The following is a 22,049-nucleotide window of genomic DNA, read 5'->3' on the forward strand; positions in this document are numbered from 1 at the left end:
CGTGTCCCATCAAGCACGCCCCACCCACGTCCCATCAAGCACGCTCCACCCCACGTCCCATCAAGCACGCCCCACCCCACGTCCCATCAAGCACGCTCCACCCCACATCCCATCAAGCACGCTCCACCCCACGTCCCATCAAGCACGTTCCACCCCGTGTCCCATCAAGCACGCTCCACCCCACGTCCCATCAAGCACGTTCCACCCCGTGTCCCATCAAGCACGCCCCACCCCACGTCCCATCAAGCACGCCCCACCCCACGTCCCATCAAGCACGCCCCACCCCACGTCCATTCAAGCACGCTCCACCCCACGTCCCATCAAGCACGCTCCACCCCACGTCCCATCAAGCACGTTCCACCCCGTGTCCCATCAAGCACGCTCCACCCACGTCCCATCAAGCACGCTCCACCCCACGTCCCATCAAGCACGCCCCACCCCACGTCCCATCAAGCACGCTCCACCCCGTGTCCCATCAAGCACGCTCCACCCCGTGTCCCATCAAGCACGCTCCACCCCCGTCCCATCAAGCATGCTCCACCCCGTGTCCCATCAAGCACGCTCCACCCCACGTCCCATCAAGCACGCTCCACCCCGTGTCCCATCAAGTACGCTCCACCCCGTGTCCCATCAAGTACGCTCCACCCCACGTCCCATCAAGCACGCCCCACCTCACGTCCCATCAAGCACGCTCCACCCCGTGTCCCATCAAGCACGCTCCACCCCACGTCCCATCAAGCACGCTCCACCCCGTGTCCCATCAAGCACGCCCCACCCCACGTCCCATCAAGCACGTTCCAACCCGTGTCCCATCAAGCACGCCCCACCCCACGTCCCATCAAGCACGTTCCACCCCACGTCCATTCAAGCACGCTCCACCCCACGTCCCATCAAGCACGTTCCACCCCGTGTCCCATCAAGCACGCCCCACCCACGTCCCATCAAGCACGCTCCACCCCACGTCCCATCAAGCACGCCCCACCCCACGTCCCATCAAGCACGCTCCACCCCGTGTCCCATCAAGCACGCTCCACCCCGTGTCCCATCAAGCACGCTCCACCCCACGTCCCATCAAGCATGCTCCACCCCGTGTCCCATCAAGCACGCTCCACCCCACGTCCCATCAAGCACGCTCCACCCCGTGTCCCATCAAGTACGCTCCACCCCTTGTCCCATCAAGTACGCTCCACCCCACGTCCCATCAAGCACGCTCCACCCCGTGTCCCATCAAGCACGCTCCACCCCACGTCCCATCAAGCATGTTCCACCCCGTGTCCCATCAAGCACGCCCCACCCCACGTCCCATCAAGCACGTTCCACCCCGTGTCCCATCAAGCACGCCCCACCCCACGTCCCATTAAGCACGTTCCACCCCGTGTCCCATCAAGCACGCCCCACCCCATGTCCCATCAAGCACGCTCCACCCCGTGTCCCATCAAGCACGCCCCACCCCACGTCCCATCAAGCACGTTCCACCCCGTGTCCCATCAAGCACGCTCCACCCCACGTCCCATCAAGCATGCTCCATCCCACATCCCATCAAGCACGCCCCACCCCACGTCCCATCAAGCACGCTCCACCCCGTGTCCCATCAAGCATGCTCCACCCCGTGTCCCATCAAGCACGCCCCACCCCACGTCCCATCAAGCACGTTCCACCCCGTGTCCCATCAAGCACGCCCCACCCCACGTCCCATCAAGCACGCCCCACCTCACGTCCCATCAAGCACGCTCCACCCCACGTCCCATAAAGCACACTCCACCCCACGTCCCATCAAGCACGCTCCACCCCACGTCCCATCAAGCACGCTCCACCCCACGTCCCATCAAGCACGCTCCACCCCACGTCCCATCAAGCACGCACCACCCCACGTCCCATCAAGCACGCTCCACCCCACGTCCCATCAAGTACGCTCCACCCCACGTCCCATCAAGCACGCCCCACCTCACGTCCCATCAAGCACGCTCCACCCCGTGTCCCATCAAGCACGCTCCACCCCACGTCCCATCAAGCACGCTCCACCCCACGTCCCATCAAGCACGCTCCACCCCACGTCCCATCAAGCACGTTCCACCCCGTGTCCCATCAAGCACGCCCCACCCACGTCCCATCAAGCACGCTCCACCCCACGTCCCATCAAGCATGCCCCACCCCACGTCCCATCAAGCACGCTCCACCCCGTGTCCCATCAAGCACGCTCCACCCCGTGTCCCATCAAGCACGCTCCACCCCACGTCCCATCAAGCATGCTCCACCCCGTGTCCCATCAAGCACGCTCCACCCCACGTCCCATCAAGCACGCTCCACCCCGTGTCCCATCAAGTACGCTCCACCCCGTGTCCCATCAAATACGCTCCACCCCACGTCCCATCAAGCACGCTCCACCCCGTGTCCCATCAAGCACGCCCCACCCCACGTCCCATCAAGCATGTTCCACCCCGTGTCCCATCAAGCACGCCCCACCCCACGTCCCATCAAGCACGTTCCACCCCGTGTCCCATCAAGCACGCCCCACCCCACGTCCCATTAAGCACGTTCCACCCCGTGTCCCATCAAGCACGCCCCACCCCATGTCCCATCAAGCACGCTCCACCCCACGTCCCATCAAGCATGCTCCATCCCACATCCCATCAAGCACGCCCCACCCCACGTCCCATCAAGCACGCTCCACCCCGTGTCCCATCAAGCATGCTCCACCCCGTGTCCCATCAAGCACGCCCCACCCCACGTCCCATCAAGCACGTTCCACCCCGTGTCCCATCAAGCACGCCCCACCCCACGTCCCATCAAGCACGCCCCACCTCACGTCCCATCAAGCACGCTCCACCCCACGTCCCATAAAGCACACTCCACCCCACGTCCCATCAAGCACACTCCACCCCACGTCCCATCAAGCACGCTCCACCCCACGTCCCATCAAGCATGCTCCACCCCACGTCCCATCAAGCACGCTCCACCCCACGTCCCATCAAGCACGCACCACCCCACGTCCCATCAAGCACGCTCCACCCCACGTCCCATCAAGCACGCTCCACCCCACGTCCCATCAAGTACGCTCCACCCCACGTCCCATCAAGCACGCCCCACCTCACGTCCCATCAAGCACGCTCCACCCCGTGTCCCATCAAGCACGCTCCACCCCGTGTCCCATCAAGCACGCTCCACCCCACGTCCCATCAAGCACGCTCCACCCCGTGTCCCATCAAGTACGCTCCACCCCGTGTCCCATCAAGTACGCTCCACCCCACGTCCCATCAAGCACGCTCCACCCCGTGTCCCATCAAGCACGCCCCACCCCACGTCCCATCAAGCATGTTCCACCCCGTGTCCCATCAAGCACGCCCCACCCCACGTCCCATCAAGCACGTTCCACCCCGTGTCCCATCAAGCACGCCCCACCCCACGTCCCATTAAGCACGTTCCACCCCGTGTCCCATCAAGCACGCCCCACCCCATGTCCCATCAAGCACGCTCCACCCCACGTCCCATCAAGCATGCTCCATCCCACATCCCATCAAGCACGCCCCACCCCACGTCCCATCAAGCACGCTCCACCCCGTGTCCCATCAAGCATGCTCCACCCCGTGTCCCATCAAGCACGCCCCACCCCACGTCCCATCAAGCACGTTCCACCCCGTGTCCCATCAAGCACGCCCCACCCCACGTCCCATCAAGCACGCCCCACCTCACGTCCCATCAAGCACGCTCCACCCCACGTCCCATAAAGCACACTCCACCCCACGTCCCATCAAGCACACTCCACCCCACGTCCCATCAAGCACGCTCCACCCCACGTCCCATCAAGCATGCTCCACCCCACGTCCCATCAAGCACGCTCCACCCCACGTCCCATCAAGCACGCACCACCCCACGTCCCATCAAGCACGCTCCACCCCACGTCCCATCAAGTACGCTCCACCCCACGTCCCATCAAGCACGCCCCACCTCACGTCCCATCAAGCACGCTCCACCCCGTGTCCCATCAAGCACGCTCCACCCCACGTCCCATCAAGCACGCTCCACCCCACGTCCCATCAAGCACGCTCCACCCCACGTCCCATCAAGCACGCCCCACCCACGTCCCATCAAGCACGCTCCACCCCACGTCCCATCAAGCAAGCCCCACCCCACGTCCTATCAAGCACGCTCCACCCCGTGTCCCATCAAGCACGCTCCACCCCGTGTCCCATCAAGCACGCTCCACCCCACGTCCCATCAAGCATGCTCCACCCCGTGTCCCATCAAGCACGCTCCACCCCACGTCCCATCAAGCACGCTCCACCCCGTGTCCCATCAAGTACGCTCCACCCCTTGTCCCATCAAGTACGCTCCACCCCACGTCCCATCAAGCACGCTCCACCCCGTGTCCCATCAAGCACGCTCCACCCCACGTCCCATCAAGCATGTTCCACCCCGTGTCCCATCAAGCACGCCCCACCCCACGTCCCATCAAGCACGTTCCACCCCGTGTCCCATCAAGCACGCCCCACCCCACGTCCCATTAAGCACGTTCCACCCCGTGTCCCATCAAGCACACCCCACCCCATGTCCCATCAAGCACGCTCCACCCAGTGTCCCATCAAGCACGCCCCACCCCACGTCCCATCAAGCACGTTCCACCCCGTGTCCCATCAAGCACGCTCCACCCCACGTCCCATCAAGCATGCTCCATCCCACATCCCATCAAGCACGCCCCACCCCACGTCCCATCAAGCACGCTCCACCCCGTGTCCCATCAAGCATGCTCCACCCCGTGTCCCATCAAGCACGCTCCACCCCGTGTCCCATCAAGCACGCTCCACCCCACGTCCCATCAAGCATGCTCCACCCCGTGTCCCATCAAGCACGCTCCACCCCACGTCCCATCAAGCACGCTCCACCCCGTGTCCCATCAAGTACGCTCCACCCCGTGTCCCATCAAGTACGCTCCACCCCACGTCCCATCAAGCACGCTCCACCCCGTGTCCCATCAAGCACGCTCCACCCCACGTCCCATCAAGCATGTTCCACCCCGTGTCCCATCAAGCACGCCCCACCCCACGTCCCATCAAGCACGTTCCACCCCGTGTCCCATCAAGCACGCCCCACCCCACGTCCCATTAAGCACGTTCCACCCCGTGTCCCATCAAGCACGCCCCACCCCATGTCCCATCAAGCACGCTCCTCCCCGTGTCCCATCAAGCACGCCCCACCCCACGTCCCATCAAGCACGTTCCACCCCGTGTCCCATCAAGCACGCTCCACCCCACGTCCCATCAAGCATGCTCCATCCCACATCCCATCAAGCACGCCCCACCCCACGTCCCATCAAGCACGCTCCACCCCGTGTCCCATCAAGCATGCTCCACCCCGTGTCCCATCAAGCACGCCCCACCCCACGTCCCATCAAGCACGTACCACCCCGTGTCCCATCAAGCACGCCCCACCCCACGTCCCATCAAGCACGCCCCACCTCACGTCCCATCAAGCACGCTCCACCCCGTGTCCCATCAAGTACGCTCCACCCCACGTCCCATCAAGCACGCTCCACCCCACGTCCCATCAAGCACGCCCCACCCCACGTCCCATCAAGCACGCTCCACCCCACGTCCCATCAAGCACGCCCCACCTCACGTCCCATCAAGCACGCTCCACCCCGTGTCCCATCAAGCACGCTCCACCCCACGTCCCATCAAGCATGTTCCACCCCGTGTCCCATCAAGCACGCCCCACCCCACGTCCCATCAAGCACGTTCCACCCCGTGTCCCATCAAGCACGCCCCACCCCACGTCCCATCAAGCACGTTCCACCCCGTGTCCCATCAAGCACGCCCCACCCCATGTCCCATCAAGCACGCTCCACCCCGTGTCCCATCAAGCACGCTCCACCCCACGTCCCATCAAGCACGCCCCACCCCACGTCCCATCAAGCATGCTCCACCCCACATCCCATCAAGCACGCCCCCACCCCACGTCCCATCAAGCACGCTCCACCCCGTGTCCCATCAAGCATGCTCCACCCCGTGTCCCATCAAGCTGACGCTTGCTGCATTCCCCAGGATTGTTTCAATCCCACAGCTTCCTCCTCCCCTCCCTCTCCCTCGCTCCTCACCCTCCCCGCTCTGCCCCCCCCAACCTCCAGGGCTCGCGTACGCCCTGCTGGCATTGGTGCCCCCCGTGAATGGCCTCTACTCGTCCTTTTACCCCCCGCTCGTCTACTGCCTGCTCGGCACGTCCCGTCACATCTCCGTGGGTGAGGGTGGACGCCCGAATTCACTCAGCCGCGAAGTTGCTCACCTCCTCGCTCGCTCAATCATTCAGTCGCGCGCCCGCTCACCGACTCAGTCGCTCACCAAACCACTCGCTCACCTACTCGGCCACTCAGTCACTCACCAAACCACTCGTTCGCCTTCTCGGTCACTCAGTCGCTCACCAAACCACTCGCTCGCCTACTCGGCCACTCACTCGCCTACTAGGTCACTCAGTCACTCACCAAACCACTCGCTCGCCTACTCGGTCACTCAGTCGCTCACCAAACCACTCGCTCGCCTACTCGGCCACTCAGTCGCTCACCAAACCACTCGCTCGCCTATTCGGCCACTCAGTCGCTCACCAAACCACTCGCTCACCTACTCGGCCACTCAGTCGCTCACCAAACCACTCGCTCGCCTACTCGGTCACTCAGTCGCTCACCAAACCACTCGCTCACCTACTCGGCCACTCAGTCGCTCACCAAACCACTCGCTCGCCTACTCGGCCACTCGCTTAGTTACTCAGTCGCTCACTCACAGTCTTCTCGCCTCTCACTCCCACCCTCACTCACCCATGCGTCCGAACCACCTTCGACCCCTTGCTGCCACTTGTAGGCCTCTTCCCCGTGGTCAGCCTCATGGTTGGCACCGTGACGGTGCGCCTGGTCCCCGACGATGGGGGGGCAGTTGCCTTGGAGGCGGGAAACGAGACCCTGGGAAACGCCACCGTGGCCACGCCGAGCGACGTTGACGCGCGGCGAGTGGCAGTGGCTGCCAGCGTCACCTGCCTGGTGGGGATCATACAGGTGAGACGGGGACGCGTGGTGAGTGCATGGGGTGCACGTGCCAATAACACGTGGTAGGTGTGAGCTACAAAGACAAAGATTCCCCGTATAGCCTCAACATACTGTTGAGGCAAGTGCTGTTAACGAACATCTTATGAAGGCCGGAACGGCACACGAGGGAATGGGTGGCCAGCACCACGCCCGGCCGTCTTTGTCTCCCCAGTGGTGATGTTTACACACCAGAACCAGGTACTCATTCGTGGTTGAGTCGACCTCGGGGAGGCCCAGGACCGTTTCAGACAATTCTCACTCACTGGTGTTAGTGACCTTGAGCGGGAATCGAACTCGGGTCGCCGGGTTCGTAGCGCAGCGCACTAACCCCGACACTACCGCTCCCTTACCTGTATCTGTGTGTGTGTGCGCGCACATGCGTCATAATAGAGTCCAACAGATGTTCTTGTGTGGGCCCAGCGAGCACCCAAGATGTATTGGGTTCCGCCGATGCCAGAGCAGCGTGTTGGTGTTTACAAGTCCATAGAGTATTACTGCTATTACACACGCCTGTGCTTAAATGAATGCATATGTGTGTAGGTGTATGCATGTGTGTGTGTAGGTGTATTCATGTGTGTGTGTAGGTGTATGCATGTGTGTGTGTATGCATGCATGTGTGTGTATGCATGTATGTGTGTAGGTGACCCTCTGCTCACGATCATTAAGGAACTTCATGATGGTGAGCGGGCCCGGGTAAAACTACGTGGCCGGGAGTCGGAGCCTTTCCTTGTACACCTTGGGGTGCGACAGGGATGTCCTCTGGCTCCCACATTATTTAACATCTATTTCGACTGTGTAGTTCGTGAAGCCTTCAATAGCTGTACCGGGGGAATTTCCATTTGGTACAGATATAATGGGAGGCTGATCGACGCCCGGGTGCGATCAAGGGATGGCTCCCTATTGGTCAACCACGTTATGTATGCCGATGATTTGGTAATAGCTGCTCATTCAGAAGAGGAGTTGGAGACGCTGCTGCGGAGACTGGAGCGTGCCACTAAGAGGTGGGGCCTTACCATCAGCCCCACCAAAACTAAGCACCTGCCTGGGTATTTTGTACCATCGGATACTCCACCCCCACAACTCCCAATCGGTGATGGGGCAGTTGTGGAGAGAGTGGAGAGTTTCCCATACCTGGGCAGTGTGCTTATGACCGGCTCCAGTTTATCAACATAGGTCTCACTCCGAATCAGTCGAGCGGCAATATATTTTAATCGGTTGTGTTACCCTGTGTGGAAGCTTCAGGTCTTCTCGGCCACGGTATTCCCTCCCTTCTCTACGCTTTCGACACGTGGACCCCCCTAATGGAGCATCTTCGCCGGTTGGAAACATTTAGGCTGGCCTGCCTACGATCCATCTTGGGTTTAACCAGGCTGGATTGTGTGAGGAGCTCACAAATCCTTGAAAGATCTGGTCAAAGTCCCATCGGTGAGCTCCTCCGGCAGGCAAGGCTGCGTTGGCTGGGTCATATAGCCCGCATGCCCAGCCACCGCATGCCTAAACAGCTTTTGTTCGGCCGGATCGAGGGGGCTAAACGGGCGCGGCACGGGCTAGAGAAGACATGGAGTGATGTAGTCCAGGAGGACGTGGAGCTGAGTGGACTTGCCAATGACTGGTACCAGCGGTGTCAAGATCGGCCTCTGTGGAGGAGGCTCGTGAAGGACGCTACTGGGCAGTTGGAGGCAGTCGCCCTCCAACAACAACGGAGGGCGAAGGAGCAATGCTCACAACAACGAGCGGAGCGCCGGGTGGCTAAAGCAAAGCAAGTTGGTACAGTAGGGGGCACAGGTGGTGCATCAGCCAGTCATCTCGGTCATCTCGGTCAGTCGTCCCGTGGCACCTGCTGGGTCTGCCCCGTGACCTCCTGCCAGCTGGCGTTCGACACTTCACGTGGCCTCAAGGTGCACATGGCCTCCCACAAGCGTCGTGGTGACGTCACCGCCACTTAGTGGCGAATGGCGATTGTTATTGTTGTGTGTAGGTGTATGCATGTGTGTGTGTATGCATGCATGTGTGTGTATGAATGTGTGTGTGTAGGTGTATGCATGTGTGTGTATGCATGTGTGTGTGTATGCATTTATGTGTAGGTGTATGCATGCGTGTGTGTGTAGGTGTATGCATGTGTGTGTAGGTGTATGCATGTGTGTGTGTAAGCATCTGCCAGTCACCTCAGTCAGTCAACCCACAACACCATCGTCTGCGCTGTCACCTCCTGTCTGCGAGCCTGCGACGCGTCACGTGGCCTCCAGGTGCAGCTAGCCTGGCACAAGCACCGTGGTGGCGCCCCTGCCACTTTGTGACGAATAGTGGCCGTCGCACTTGCCCCAAAAGTCTTTGTCTCTGACCTGTGTCCCTACGCCCAGCTGTGTCTGGGCGCGCTGCGTGTCGGCTTCGTCTCCATCTTCCTGTCGTCGCCGCTCGTCAGTGGCTTCATGACGGCGGCCGCGTTCCACGTCCTCGTGTCTCAGCTCAAGTATCTCTTCGGCCTCTCTGTGCCCTCGTACAGCGGCCCATTCGCCTCAATCTACGTGAGCACTCACACCCACACACTGTTGGGGCAAGTGCTGTTAGCAAGCACCTACGAAGACCAGCATGGCGCACGAGAGGGTGGATGGCCAACACCACGCCACCTTTGTCTCCCCAGTGGCGATGTTTATACACCGCACCAGGTACTCATTTAAGGCTGAGTCGACCTAGGAGATGCCCAGGAGTGGTTCAAATAATCATCATTCGCCACTAAGTGGTAGTGACGTCACCACGGGGGTTGTGCCAGGCAATTTGGACTTTAAAGCCACATTCAAAGGTTTGCTGGCAGGTTACGGGACAGACCCAGGTGCCATGGGTCGACTGAGATGACCTGATGCAGCTGCATGAACTGTGCCCCCCTACCGTGCCAACTTGCTGTGTTTTAGCCGCTCGGCACTCTGCCCGTTGTTGTGAGTGTTGCTCCGTTGTTGGAGGGCGACTGTCTTCAACTGCCCAGTATTGTCCTTCACGAGCCTCCTCCACAGAGGCCGATCTTGACACCGCTGGTACCAGTCATCGGCAAGTCCACTCCGCTCCACATCCTCCTGTACCACATCACTCATCTCTTCTGGTGCCCGTTCTGCTCGAGAATGGATGGATCATAGGCAGGCCAGCCTGAATGTTTCTAATCGGTGCAGATGTACCATTAGCGGGGTCCACATTTTGCAAAAATAGAAAAGGAAAAGCATAACTGTGGCCGAGAAGGCCCGAAGCTTCGTGTAGAGTGACAGACCAGGTAGCATCCACACAGCTCGACTGATTCAGAGTGAGACTTCTAATGTGAAACCGGAGCTGATCAGAAGCACACTGCCCAGGTACAGTGAGGGAAAAAAGTATTTGATCCCCTGCTGATTTTGTACGTTTGCCCACTGACAAAGAAATTATCAGTCTATAATTTTAATGGTACAGTAGATTTATTTGAACAGTGAGAGACAGAATAACAACAACAAAATCCAGAAAAACGCATGTCAAAAATGTTATAAATTGATTTGCATTTTGATGAGGGAAATAAGTATTTGACCCCCTCTCAATCAGAAAGATTTCTGGCTCCCAGGTATCTTTTATACAGGTGTAGTGGTGATACGCGCTGGGTGTATATGTCGTGTGCCAGCGCGTATGTACGGGTGTGTGTGTGGTGACGCGCGCTGACGGGGAGGAGCAGGCGTCAGTGCGCGGGTGGGGGTAGTGCTGCTGATTGGCTGTGTGCCGGTGACGCGCCCAGAGGGAGTGATCGGGTAGCAGCGCGGTGTGATTGGTCGGGGAGTGGAAACACGCGCTGAGCGGAACCGGATCGTAGGGATAGCGCGTGGGGATTGGGTAACTGAGGAGCGGTGCCGACGTTGAGGTCCGCATCCGCTCCGTCTCCCGGGAAGAAGGGGTATATAAGGTGATGCACAGAGGAGCAGGGGGGAGAAGTGGAACCATCTAAGAATGAAGACGAAGGTGCAGAGATAGAGCCCGGAGAGGAGAGTAATGGAGAGGAGAGGAGAGTAATGGAGAGTAGAGGAGAGTAAGGTATAGTGTGTAGCCAGCGAGAGAGAAAGGTCTACACGAGCTGAGTAATGTATAGTGTGTAGCCAGCGAGAGAGAAAGGTCTACACGAGCTGAGTAATGTATAGTGTGTAGCCAGCGAGAGAGAAAGGTCTACACGAGCTGAGTAATGTATAGTGTGTAGCCAGCGAGAGAGAAAGGTCTACACGAGCTGAGTAATGTATAGTGTGTAGCCAGCGAGAAAGAAAGGTCTACACAAGCTGAGTAATGTATAGTGTGTAGCCAGCGAGAGAGAGAAAGGTCTACACGAGCCGAGTATGCATACGGTGTAGCCAGCGAGAGAGAAAGGTCTACACGAGCCGAGTATGCATACGGTGTAGCCAGAGGGAGATGCAAAGTCTACACGAGGCGAGTGGAGAGTGTAGCAGAGGCGCAGAGTCTACACGAGGCGAGAGAGGAGTGTAGCCGAGGCGCGGAGTCTACACGAGGCACAGAGAGCCGGCAGCACAGAATCCAGAGTCAAGAGAAGCGCATTGTGAGAAGAGAGGCCACGCGTTGTATTGTTACGAGTCAAGATTTAATAAAAGAAGTGTGTTCCCGTCAAGGAGTTTCCTGCCGTCATTTTCCAATACTTCATCTGGCGTCAGAAGTGAAACGGGCTTCCAAGTATGGAAACGAGGAAGACCCGTAGGACCCACGGGATTGACCGCGAGGAAGACCTGGACGACTCGGGGCCGCTGGTGGCGGGGGGTGAGGAAGATGACTTGCCCACGCTGCAGGGTCCGTCGACGGCGCCGGCCGAGCGACCGGGGACAGACGCCGGGCTTCGTGAGGCGCACTCCCGACTGGCGGAGCTGCTGCTCGCCGCCGCGTCCATCTTGGCGGAGATCAGCTCGTCGGGAGGAGCGGGGACGGTGGGGGACATTTTACAAGGTCGCCCCGCAGATTCCCGCCAAAACGAATGGGGGATTCCCGCCATTGCGCCTGGGCCTACTTTTGGCGGGAACGGCGAGCGCCACGTGGTGGTGGGTTCCCAAGCGCGCGCATCGACGTCATCAGCGCGCGAGGGGGTCCGCCATCTTACGTCTGCTGCTGGAGCCGCCATCTTAGACACCGACGGACAGGCGGAGAGGAACCACGAGGCGGATGACTTCATTTTTCAGCAGCGCCTGCCCACGTTGTCAGCCTTCAAGGCGGAAGGCGGAGACTGGGGCCAATTTCAGCGAAGGTTTTTGGCCCATCAAGAGATGTCAGCGTGGTCCGATGCTACGGCGCTGCGGGCATTGCCCGCCATGCTGGACGACGATGCGCTCGCGGCCTTCAGGGCTACACGGAAGTCGGACCGCTCCACGCTGAAGGATGCGCTGGGGTTGTTGGCCAGGGTCTACGGGCCTCCCTCTACGTGCCGCCATCAGTTCTACGCAAGACGGAAAGCGGCCACGGAGACCGCGCTGGCCTATCGCACGGCGTTGCTGGCTCTTGCTGATGCTGCGTTCCCTCGGATGGACGAGGAGGGCCAAGACGCGATGGTTTTGGAGCAGCTGCTCAAGTTGGCGCAGGACCTGGGGGTCCCTATCAACACAGCTGACGAGATTGATATTTCTTCTTTGAGAGTCGCCACGAGTATTCAAGCGCACGAGGCCCTACAACGGAAGCAAGGCGTTGGTTGCAACGCTGCTGTCGTCGCAGCCCCGGGTTTGGTGGTCGCCGAACCCCAAGTCGTCAGCCCACGAGAGGAGGCGTTCGCCACGGGACGACCAGGGGACTGGAGGCCGGGGGCCCGGTCGCCTCTGCGATCGGGCCGAAAGTCGGAGCAACCAAGATCTACTCCGACCCTCGTCACGTGCTATAACTGCGGCCTCCGGGGCCACGTGGCGTCCGGGTGCCGCGCTCCGCGGCAGCGCGCCATGGGAGCTCGGCTGGACGACGACCGAGAGCCCAAGTCATCTCTACAATCCCCGGCAAGTCGCGGCACCTCACACGCTCGGCCTGTTTATTCGGCACACATGGGACGCCGCGTTGCGGCGGAAGAGGGCCGGTTAAGGTTCGGGGATTCGGTTCGGCGAGGGGGGTTCGGCCGGGACCAGGGAGACATTGAATGGGCGGAATTGGGGCATAGAATTGGGGCTGCTTCGGCGGGTTCGTCCGTTGTTACGGGATCTATTGATGGGGTTGAGATTAGGGTGTTAGTGGACACGGGGGCATCGGCGACTATTATATCGGACCTCATTTATAATATTCTTCCGGTCCAATGTCGTCCGCTGCTTCCAGTGGATGTGCCATTTTACGCCGCTAATGGGGGATCGTTGGGCATTATCGGTCAGGTTAGGGCGTCCATTTGCATTGGAGATATCAAATTGTCGGGACCCGTTTTCGTTTCGTCTTCTTTGGCAGTTCCGTGTCTTTTGGGCACTGACTTTTTGGCTAAAATGCCCATTAAAATTCTTATCGATCAACGATGCATTGAACTGCCATCGGGTCGCCGGATTTTATTTTTGACGGGCCCTACTGACATTCGGACGGCGTGCGCTACGATACAAGCGGTGGCGACGCAGACAGTGCAAGTGCCCCCGGGTTCACAGATGTTGATTCCCCTCCGGTTGCGGAAACCATGGGTGAGGGAGGCTTCGGGACAGAGTATGCTTTTGGGTCCTTCTAACAAGGCTGTCGGGGGTCTTGATTTATCGGTGGCTCACACTTTGGTGCGGGCTGACAGGGATCCGTTTGTGATGGTTTTGAACGCGGGGTCGCGACCAGCTGTCATTCCGCAGGGCACCGTGCTGGCTCACGCGGCGCAGGTCCCTGGGGATGATGGGTTGGTTGCGCAGGTGGGCTCGAGCCCCGCGCGGAACGTTGAGCCAAGGGAAGACCTTGAGTGGGTCCATTCGTTATGTGCCGCCTCGGACGATTTGTCGGCGGCGCAGTTGGGTGCGCTGCGCGAGTTGCTCATTGAATTCTCTGATGTATTCAGTAAACATAAGTATGACATTGGGTGCACGGATTTGTTGCACCATCACATTGAAACGGGCGATGCGGCGCCGGTCAGGCTAAATCCCTTCCGACTGAGTCCCGTGGAGAAGGAACATGTTCAGTCGGCTGTTAACGATATGCTAGAAGCCGATATTATTTCGCCCTCCTCTAGCCCGTGGGGAGCGCCTATTGTGCTGGTTAAGAAGCAGGACGGGTCCCTGCGATTCTGCGTTGATTTCCGTCGCCTGAATAAGATCTCTGTGGCTGACGCGTATCCGCTCCCCAGGATGGATGAGTCCCTCGATGCATTGTCTGGTGCGCGATATTTTTCGACTCTTGATTTGTTATCGGAGTTTTGGCAGTTGCCGCTCGACGAAGAGTCGAAACCTAAGACAGCATTTCGGACTCCAGGGGGGCTGTTCCAGTTTAACCGGTTACCCATGGGACTTCACTCCTCTCCAGCGACGTTTCAGCGCCTTATGGAGCTGGTTTTGTCGGGCTTGCAGTGGGATACATGCTTGATTTATATGGACGATGTCATTGTTTTCAGTAAAACGTTTGAGGAACACCTCCGGCGATTGAGAGGGGTGTTCTTGCGAATGCGATCGGCTAAGTTGAAATTTAAACCGGCCAAATGTCACCTCCTTCGTAGGTCCGTTAGATACTTGGGTCACATTGTCGATTCTTCGGGGATCTCCACCGATCCCGCGAAGACGGATTGTGTCGGTTCGTGGCCGACACCTACGTCCGTTTCTGACGTGCGTAGTTTCATCGGGTTTGCTTCTTATTATCGGCGGTTCGTTGAGCACTTCGCCACTATTGCAAAACCCTTGCACGCTCTAACGGCGAAGGGAGTGAAGTTCAAATGGGGACCGGAGGAGGAGGCCGCGTTTCGCTCCCTCCGGGACGCCTTGGTGGGTGCCCCACCCTTGTGTTATCCCGATTTTGCCAGTCCCTTTTTGCTGGACACGGATGCTAGCAACACGGGCATTGGGGGGGTGCTATCCCAAGTCGTTGGGGGTGTCGAAAGAGTTGTCGCCTACGGTAGTAGGGTGTTGTCTCCGGCGGAGCAGCGCTACTGTGTCACCCGTCGCGAGCTGCTTGCCATTGTTTTTTTTGTGCAGCAGTTTAGGCCATATCTTTATGGTCGTCACTTTACAGTCCGAACGGACCACGCGGCGCTACAGTATTCATTGAGGGTCGCCCAGCCCTCGGGCCAGTTGTCGCGTTGGTTGGAAGTCCTCCAGGACTATCAGTTTACGACTACGTACCGTAAGGGGTTGCGACACACGAATGCCGATTGCTTGTCGCGGTTGTTGCCTTGTGATGAATGCGCGTGTTTGTCGGGATCGGCGCGCTGTAAACCGACGCTTGCGGGGGAGATGGGGGCACTGGCTGCGACAGCGGGCGCACCGATCGGAGATGATTCCACTGCCTCTCAGGGTCGGGACTCGCTGCTCTCGCTGTCGCTCAGCGAATGGGGCCGCCTCCAGATGGCGGACAGCTCGCTGCTAGCATTGCGCCGCAAGGTTGGGGGTCCCGAGGGGGACCAGGAGCGTACCGGCTCCTATGTACTTGAGCGGGGCGTGTTATTGAAATGGGACAGTTTGTCCCGGCGGAACGCACTCGTGGTGCCTTCCGCTGTGAGGGGGAGGGTTGTCTTGGCGGCACACGAACGCCTCTTGCACTTGGGGGTTAACGAGACGCTTGCCCTGCTTCAGCGTGACTATTACTGGCCGGGAATGGGAAGTGATGTGGTGCATATTCTGAAGGGGTGCGTTGAGTGCGCCAGGCGTAAACCACCGGCCGTGGCAGCTAATCCACCGCTGCAATCTATTCAGGTCTCGCGTACCAACGAGCTCGTTGCACTCGATATTTTGGGGCCCTTCCCAGTCACGCCGAGAGGGAATAAATATTTGTTAGTGGGGGTCGAATACTTTACCCGATGGCCTATGGCGTGGCCTCTCGCTAACCAGTCGGCAGCGGCTGTGACGGATGCCTTCGTCCAGGGCTATGTCCTGGACAAGGGGGCTCCCGAACGCCTGCTGACCGACCAAGGTAAAAATTTTTCGAGTAAATTGTTGCAAGAGGTGTGCGATCTGTTGGGTACCAAGAAGGTGCGTACCTCCCCGTACCACCCGCAGACTGACGGGATGGTGGAGAGACTCCACAAAACCTTGACTTCCATGCTGTGCCAGCAGGTGTGCGAGGCACATGTAGATTGGGACCTGCAGGTCCCGGGAGTCCTTGCCGCGTATAGAATGGCCCCCCATGCAGCTACGGGGTTTTCCCCATTCTATTTGATGTACGGTCGGGAAGCTGACCCGCCAATAGAAACGCAACTTGGCCTGTCCGCTCCACGAACTAATTCTAATTTGGCAGAACATATTAAGTTTAATATTCACAAGCTGACAGAGGCAAGGGAGGCCGCGCGGCTTAATTCGCGGGCTCGGCAAATTGCTAATGAACGGTTGCGGGCACGGAAGGTGTCCATGCACGAATGGAAACCAGGTGACAGGGCCTGGCTGCATTGCCCTCAGGCACCCTTGGCTACGTCGCCTAAATTGTTGAGACCGTGGAGGGGACCCGTGGAGGTCGTGCGCGTTGCACGGCCCCAGTGCGTTCAGATAAAGTGGGGAAAGCGCCGGTGGTACGTTCACCCCTCCCGACTGAAACCGTTCTCGCCTCCGTATGGCCTCCCCTTGTGTCGTGATGGCCGGGCGTGTGACGTGACCGGCGACCCCGAGGGGGAAATGTCTCTGCCTGATCCACACGTATTTTCGCCTGATCTGCTCCCAGGTGTCTCGGAACTGACAGCTGCCGATCACCGGCGGCCGGATCTCCGCGGCGGGGCCGGCCCTTTCAGGCCCGTTCCGCGCCGTCTGGAGCAGCCGGAACCGCCGGACGGTCGTCAGTGTCCCGCCCCATACGATGGACCAGCCAGACGGACTCGCGCCAGGTCGTGCTACTTTGCATGACCTGCCTCGTGAGGAGTCGGGGCAGTTGGAGCGCCTCGTCACTGCGTGTAGTCGCAGGGACGTGGGGCGCGTTCGTTTCGAATTTGCTCGTATCGTGTTATTGTTGACTTTTCGGGTTCATTGTCAATCTGTACATAGTTATTCTTGTTGTTGTTGTTGTTGTGTTATGTTACGGGGCACACTCGGGGGGTTACGGGGTTTTTTTTGTTGGTTGTCGTTTTATCGTCGCGGTTGGTTGTTGTTAGCAGCCGGGCCGGCTGCGAGCTATGTGGGAGGGGGTGATGTAGTGGTGATACGCGCTGGGTGTATATGTCGTGTGCCAGCGCGTATGTACGGGTGTGTGTGTGGTGACGCGCGCTGACGGGGAGGAGCAGGCGTCAGTGCGCGGGTGGGGGTAGTGCTGCTGATTGGCTGTGTGCCGGTGACGCGCCCAGAGGGAGTGATCGGGTAGCAGCGCGGTGTGATTAGTCGGGGAGTGGAAACACGCGCTGAGCGGAACCGGATCGTAGGGATAGCGCGTGGGGATTGGGTAACTGAGGAGCGGTGCCGACGTTGAGGTCCGCATCCGCTCCGTCTCCCGGGAAGAAGGGGTATATAAGGTGATGCACAGAGGAGCAGGGGGGAGAAGTGGAACCATCTAAGAATGAAGACGAAGGTGCAGAGATAGAGCCCGGAGAGGAGAATAATGGAGAGGAGAGGAGAGTAATGGAGAGTAGAGGAGAGTAAGGTATAGTGTGTAGCCAGCGAGAGAGAAAGGTCTACACGAGCTGAGTAATGTATAGTGTGTAGCCAGCGAGAGAGAAAGGTCTACACGAGCTGAGTAATGTATAGTGTGTAGCCAGCGAGAGAGAAAGGTCTACACGAGCTGAGTAATGTATAGTGTGTAGCCAGCGAGAGAGAAAGGTCTACACGAGCTGAGTAATGTATAGTGTGTAGCCAGCGAGAAAGAAAGGTCTACACGAGCTGAGTAATGTATAGTGTGTAGCCAGCGAGAGAGAGAAAGGTCTACACGAGCCGAGTATGCATACGGTGTAGCCAGCGAGAGAGAAAGGTCTACACGAGCCGAGTATGCATACGGTGTAGCCAGAGGGAGATGCAAAGTCTACACGAGGCGAGTGGAGAGTGTAGAAGAGGCGCAGAGTCTACACGAGGCGAGAGAGGAGTGTAGCCGAGGCGCGGAGTCTACACGAGGCACAGAGAGCCGGCAGCACAGAATCCAGAGTCAAGAGAAGCGCATTGTGAGAAGAGAGGCCACGCGTTGTATTGTTACGAGTCAAGATTTAATAAAAGAAGTGTGTTCCCGTCAAGGAGTTTCCTGCCGTCATTTTCCAATACTTCACAGGTAACGAGCTGAGATTAGGAGCACACTCTTAAAGGGAGTGCTCCTAATCTCAGCTTGTTACCTGTATAAAAGACACCTGTTCACTGAAGCATTCAATCAATCCGATTCCAAACTCTCCACCATGGCCAAGACCAAAGAGCTCTCCAAGGATGTCAGGGACAAGATTGTAGACCTACACAAGGCTGGAATGGGCTACAAGACCATCGCCAAGCAGCTTGGTGAGAAGGTGACAACAGTTGGTGCGATTATTCGCAAATGGAAGAAACACAAAAAAACTGTCAATCTCCCTCGGCCTGGGGCTCCATGCAAGATTTCACCTCGTGGAGTTGCAATGATCATGAGAACGGTGAGGAATCAGCCCAGAACTATACGGGAGGATCTTATCAATGATCTCAAGGCAGCTGGGACCATTGTTACCAACTGTTTTCTTGGTGACTCACTACGCCGTGAAGGACTGAAATCCTGCAGCGCCCGCAAGGTCCCCCTGCTCAAGAAAGCACATATATATGCACGTCTGAGGTTTGCCAATTAACATCTGAATGATTCAGAGGACAACTGGGTGAAAGTGTTGTGGTCAGATGAGACCAAAATGGAGCTCTTTGGCATCAACTCAACTCGCCGTGTTTGGCGGAGGAAGAATGCTGCCTATGACCCCAAGAACACCATCCCCACCGTCAAACATGGAGGTGGAAATATTATGCTTTGGGGGTGTTTTCTGCTAAGGGGACAGGACAACTTCACCGCATCAAAGGGACGATCGACGGGGCCATGTACCGTCAAATCTTGGGTGAGAACCTCCTTCCCTCAGCCAGGGCATTGAAAATGGGTCGTGGATGGGTATTCCATTATGACAATGACCCAAAACACACGGCCAAGGCAACAAAGAAGTGGCTCAAGAAGAAGCTCAATAAGGTCCTGGAGTGGCCTAGCCAGTCTCCAGACCTTAATCCCATAGAAAATCTGTGGAGGGAGCTGAAGGTTCGAGTTGCCAAACGTCAGCCTCGAAACCTTAATGACTTGGAGAAGATCTGCAAAGAGGAGTGGGACAAAATCCCTCCTGAGATGTGTGCAAACCTGGTGGCCAACTACAAGAAACGTTTGACCTCTGTGATTGCCAAAAAGGGTTTTGCCACCAAGTACTAAGTCATGTTTTGCAGAGGGGTCAAATACTTATTTCCCTCATTAAAATGCAAATCAATTTATAACATTTTTAACTTGCGTTTTTCTGGATTTTGTTGTTGTTATTCTGTCTCTCACTGTTCAAATCAACCTACCATTAAAATTATAGACTGATCATTTCTTTGGCAGTGGGCAAACGTACAAAACCAGCAGGGGATCAAATACTTTTTTCCCTCACTGTATGGAAACCTCTCTATTCCCTCCACAACTGCTCCATCACCAATGGGGAGTTGAGAGGGTGCAGTGTTTGATTAAACAAAATATCCACCCACACAGCCGTGTCTCTTCCTCACGTGTCTCCCCGCACGTGATCACCCGGGACACGTGCTGGCTTTGTGAGGTTATTCATGGCATAGTAGCGTCGGTTCACGTCTCAAATCCCACTCGTCCGTGCTTCCATGCATCTGTACGCCCATGCGCCCACCCATGCACCTGTGCATCTCCCCAGGCTATCATCGAGGTGTTCTCCCGACTGCCTCAGAGCAACGTGGCCGACGTCGTGACCTCGATCATCTGCATCGTCGTCGCCGTCCTCGCCAAGGAGATTAACCAGCGCTTCGCGCGCCGCCTGCCCGTGCCCATCCCGGTCGAGCTGCTCGTGGTCAGGACTCTGGCGCGAGCCTGCATCGCGCGAGCAAATTAATCACAATTAACTGCACCGCCGCGCGCGCACGAGGTCCCCGCGGGCCGAGCGCACGCACCGTGCACACCGCCTATGGCTTCATGCATAATGCATAGCGAGGAGAAAAATCATCACCATCATCATCCTCCCTCCTGTGCCACACCGCCTGCCCCCATTTCGACCCATGCCCTTTCAGGGACCCTGCTGCCCTGTCTCTGACCCCTAATCCCCTATCTGACCCTGCTCGTGCCCGCCTGGCCTCGTCTCTGACCCCTGCATGCCTGACCCCTGACCTTGATTCTGGCCGTGACCCCTGTCTCTCACCTCTGACCCTGTATATGATGCCTGACCCTGTACACAGTTCCTGATCCTATGACCCCTTAATCTGACCATATTATATGGCCCCGACCCCGTTATATGGACCCTGACCCCAGTCTCTGACCCCTGAACGCATTCTCTGACCGGTGACCCTCAGCTCCCCGTGACCCTACTGCGTCTGTGTGCGTGCTCAGACCGTGGTGGCGACCGCAGTGTCGTACGGAGCCGACTTGGAGGGGCGATTTGGGGTGGATGTGGTGCGCGACATCCCAAAGGGGTGCGTGCGTGCTGCTGTTGTGGTGACACACAGACAACCATTCCCGCATATCACCTTCAACATACTTTTTGGGAGGAAACATCTGTTAGCGAGTAGCAATTAAGGCCGGGGGTGAGTGGCCAATGCCACGCCCGGCCACCATTGTCTCCCCCAAGTTGCGGATCTTTATACAACGCACCAGGTATTCATTGAAGTACTCATAAATAGCTGAGTTAACCTATGGGAGGCCCGGGACAAGATCAAATATGTGTCACAGGCGGAAATGGAACTTTGGTCACTGGATTTGTAGTGCAACACGTTAACTGCAACTCTACGCACACCTGCACAGAGATATACTCACACTCACATGGCATAGATCTGCACAGCACTCACCTGCACAGCAACACATTCACACACTCACCTGCACCGTGACACATTCACACACTCACCTGCACAGCGACACGTTCACACACTCACCTGGACAGCGACACGTTCACACACTCACCAGCAGTGTGACACATTCACACACTCAGCTGCAATGACACATTCAAACACTCACCTGCACAGTGACACATTCACACACTCACTTGCACCGCGACACATTCACACACTCACATGCACAGTGACAAATTCACACACTCAGCAGCAATTACACATTCACACACTCAGCAGCAATGACACATTCAGACACTCACTTGCACAGTGACACATTCATACACTCACTTGCACAGTGACACATTCACACACTCACCTGCACAGTGACACATTCACACAATCACCTGCACAGTGACACATTCACACACTCACCTACACAGTGCCACATTCACACACTCACCTGCACAGTGACACATTACTACACTCACCTGCACAGTGACACATTCACACACACACACACCTGCAGTATGACACATTCACACACACCTGCAGTATGACACATTCACACACTCACCTGCAGTGTGACACATTACTACACTCACCTGCACAGTGACACGTTACTACACTCACCTAAAGTGACACATTCACACACTCACCTGCATAGTGACACATTCACACACTCATCTGCAGTGACACATTCGCACACTCACCTGCACAGCGACACGTTACTACACTCACTTGCACAGTGACACATTCACAAACTCAACTGCACGGTGACAAATTTTAACACTCACCTGCAGTGACACATTAACACACTCACCTGCACAGTGACATAGTACTACACTCACCTACACAGTGACATAGTACTACACTCACCTGCACAGTGACACATTCACACACTCACCTGCACAGTGACACATTCACACACT

The 22,049-nt window shown here is 57.6% G+C and overlaps 1 protein-coding gene across 1 annotated transcript in view; it reads left to right on the forward strand.

The window, feature by feature from the left end:
- Positions 1-22,049, forward strand: part of LOC144944416 (chloride anion exchanger-like) — a 95,382-nt gene that overhangs the window by 18,736 nt on the left and 54,597 nt on the right. The window contains 5 exon segments of the mRNA XM_078872556.1: positions 6,122-6,232; positions 6,846-7,036; positions 9,427-9,591; positions 19,998-20,150; positions 20,684-20,766. Coding sequence (XP_078728682.1) covers positions 6,122-6,232; positions 6,846-7,036; positions 9,427-9,591; positions 19,998-20,150; positions 20,684-20,766 — 703 coding nt within the window.

The sequence above is a fragment of the Lampetra fluviatilis genome, chromosome 34 (genome assembly GCF_964198595.1).
Source record: "Lampetra fluviatilis chromosome 34, kcLamFluv1.1, whole genome shotgun sequence".
NCBI classification, from domain to species: Eukaryota; Metazoa; Chordata; class Hyperoartia; order Petromyzontiformes; family Petromyzontidae; genus Lampetra; species Lampetra fluviatilis.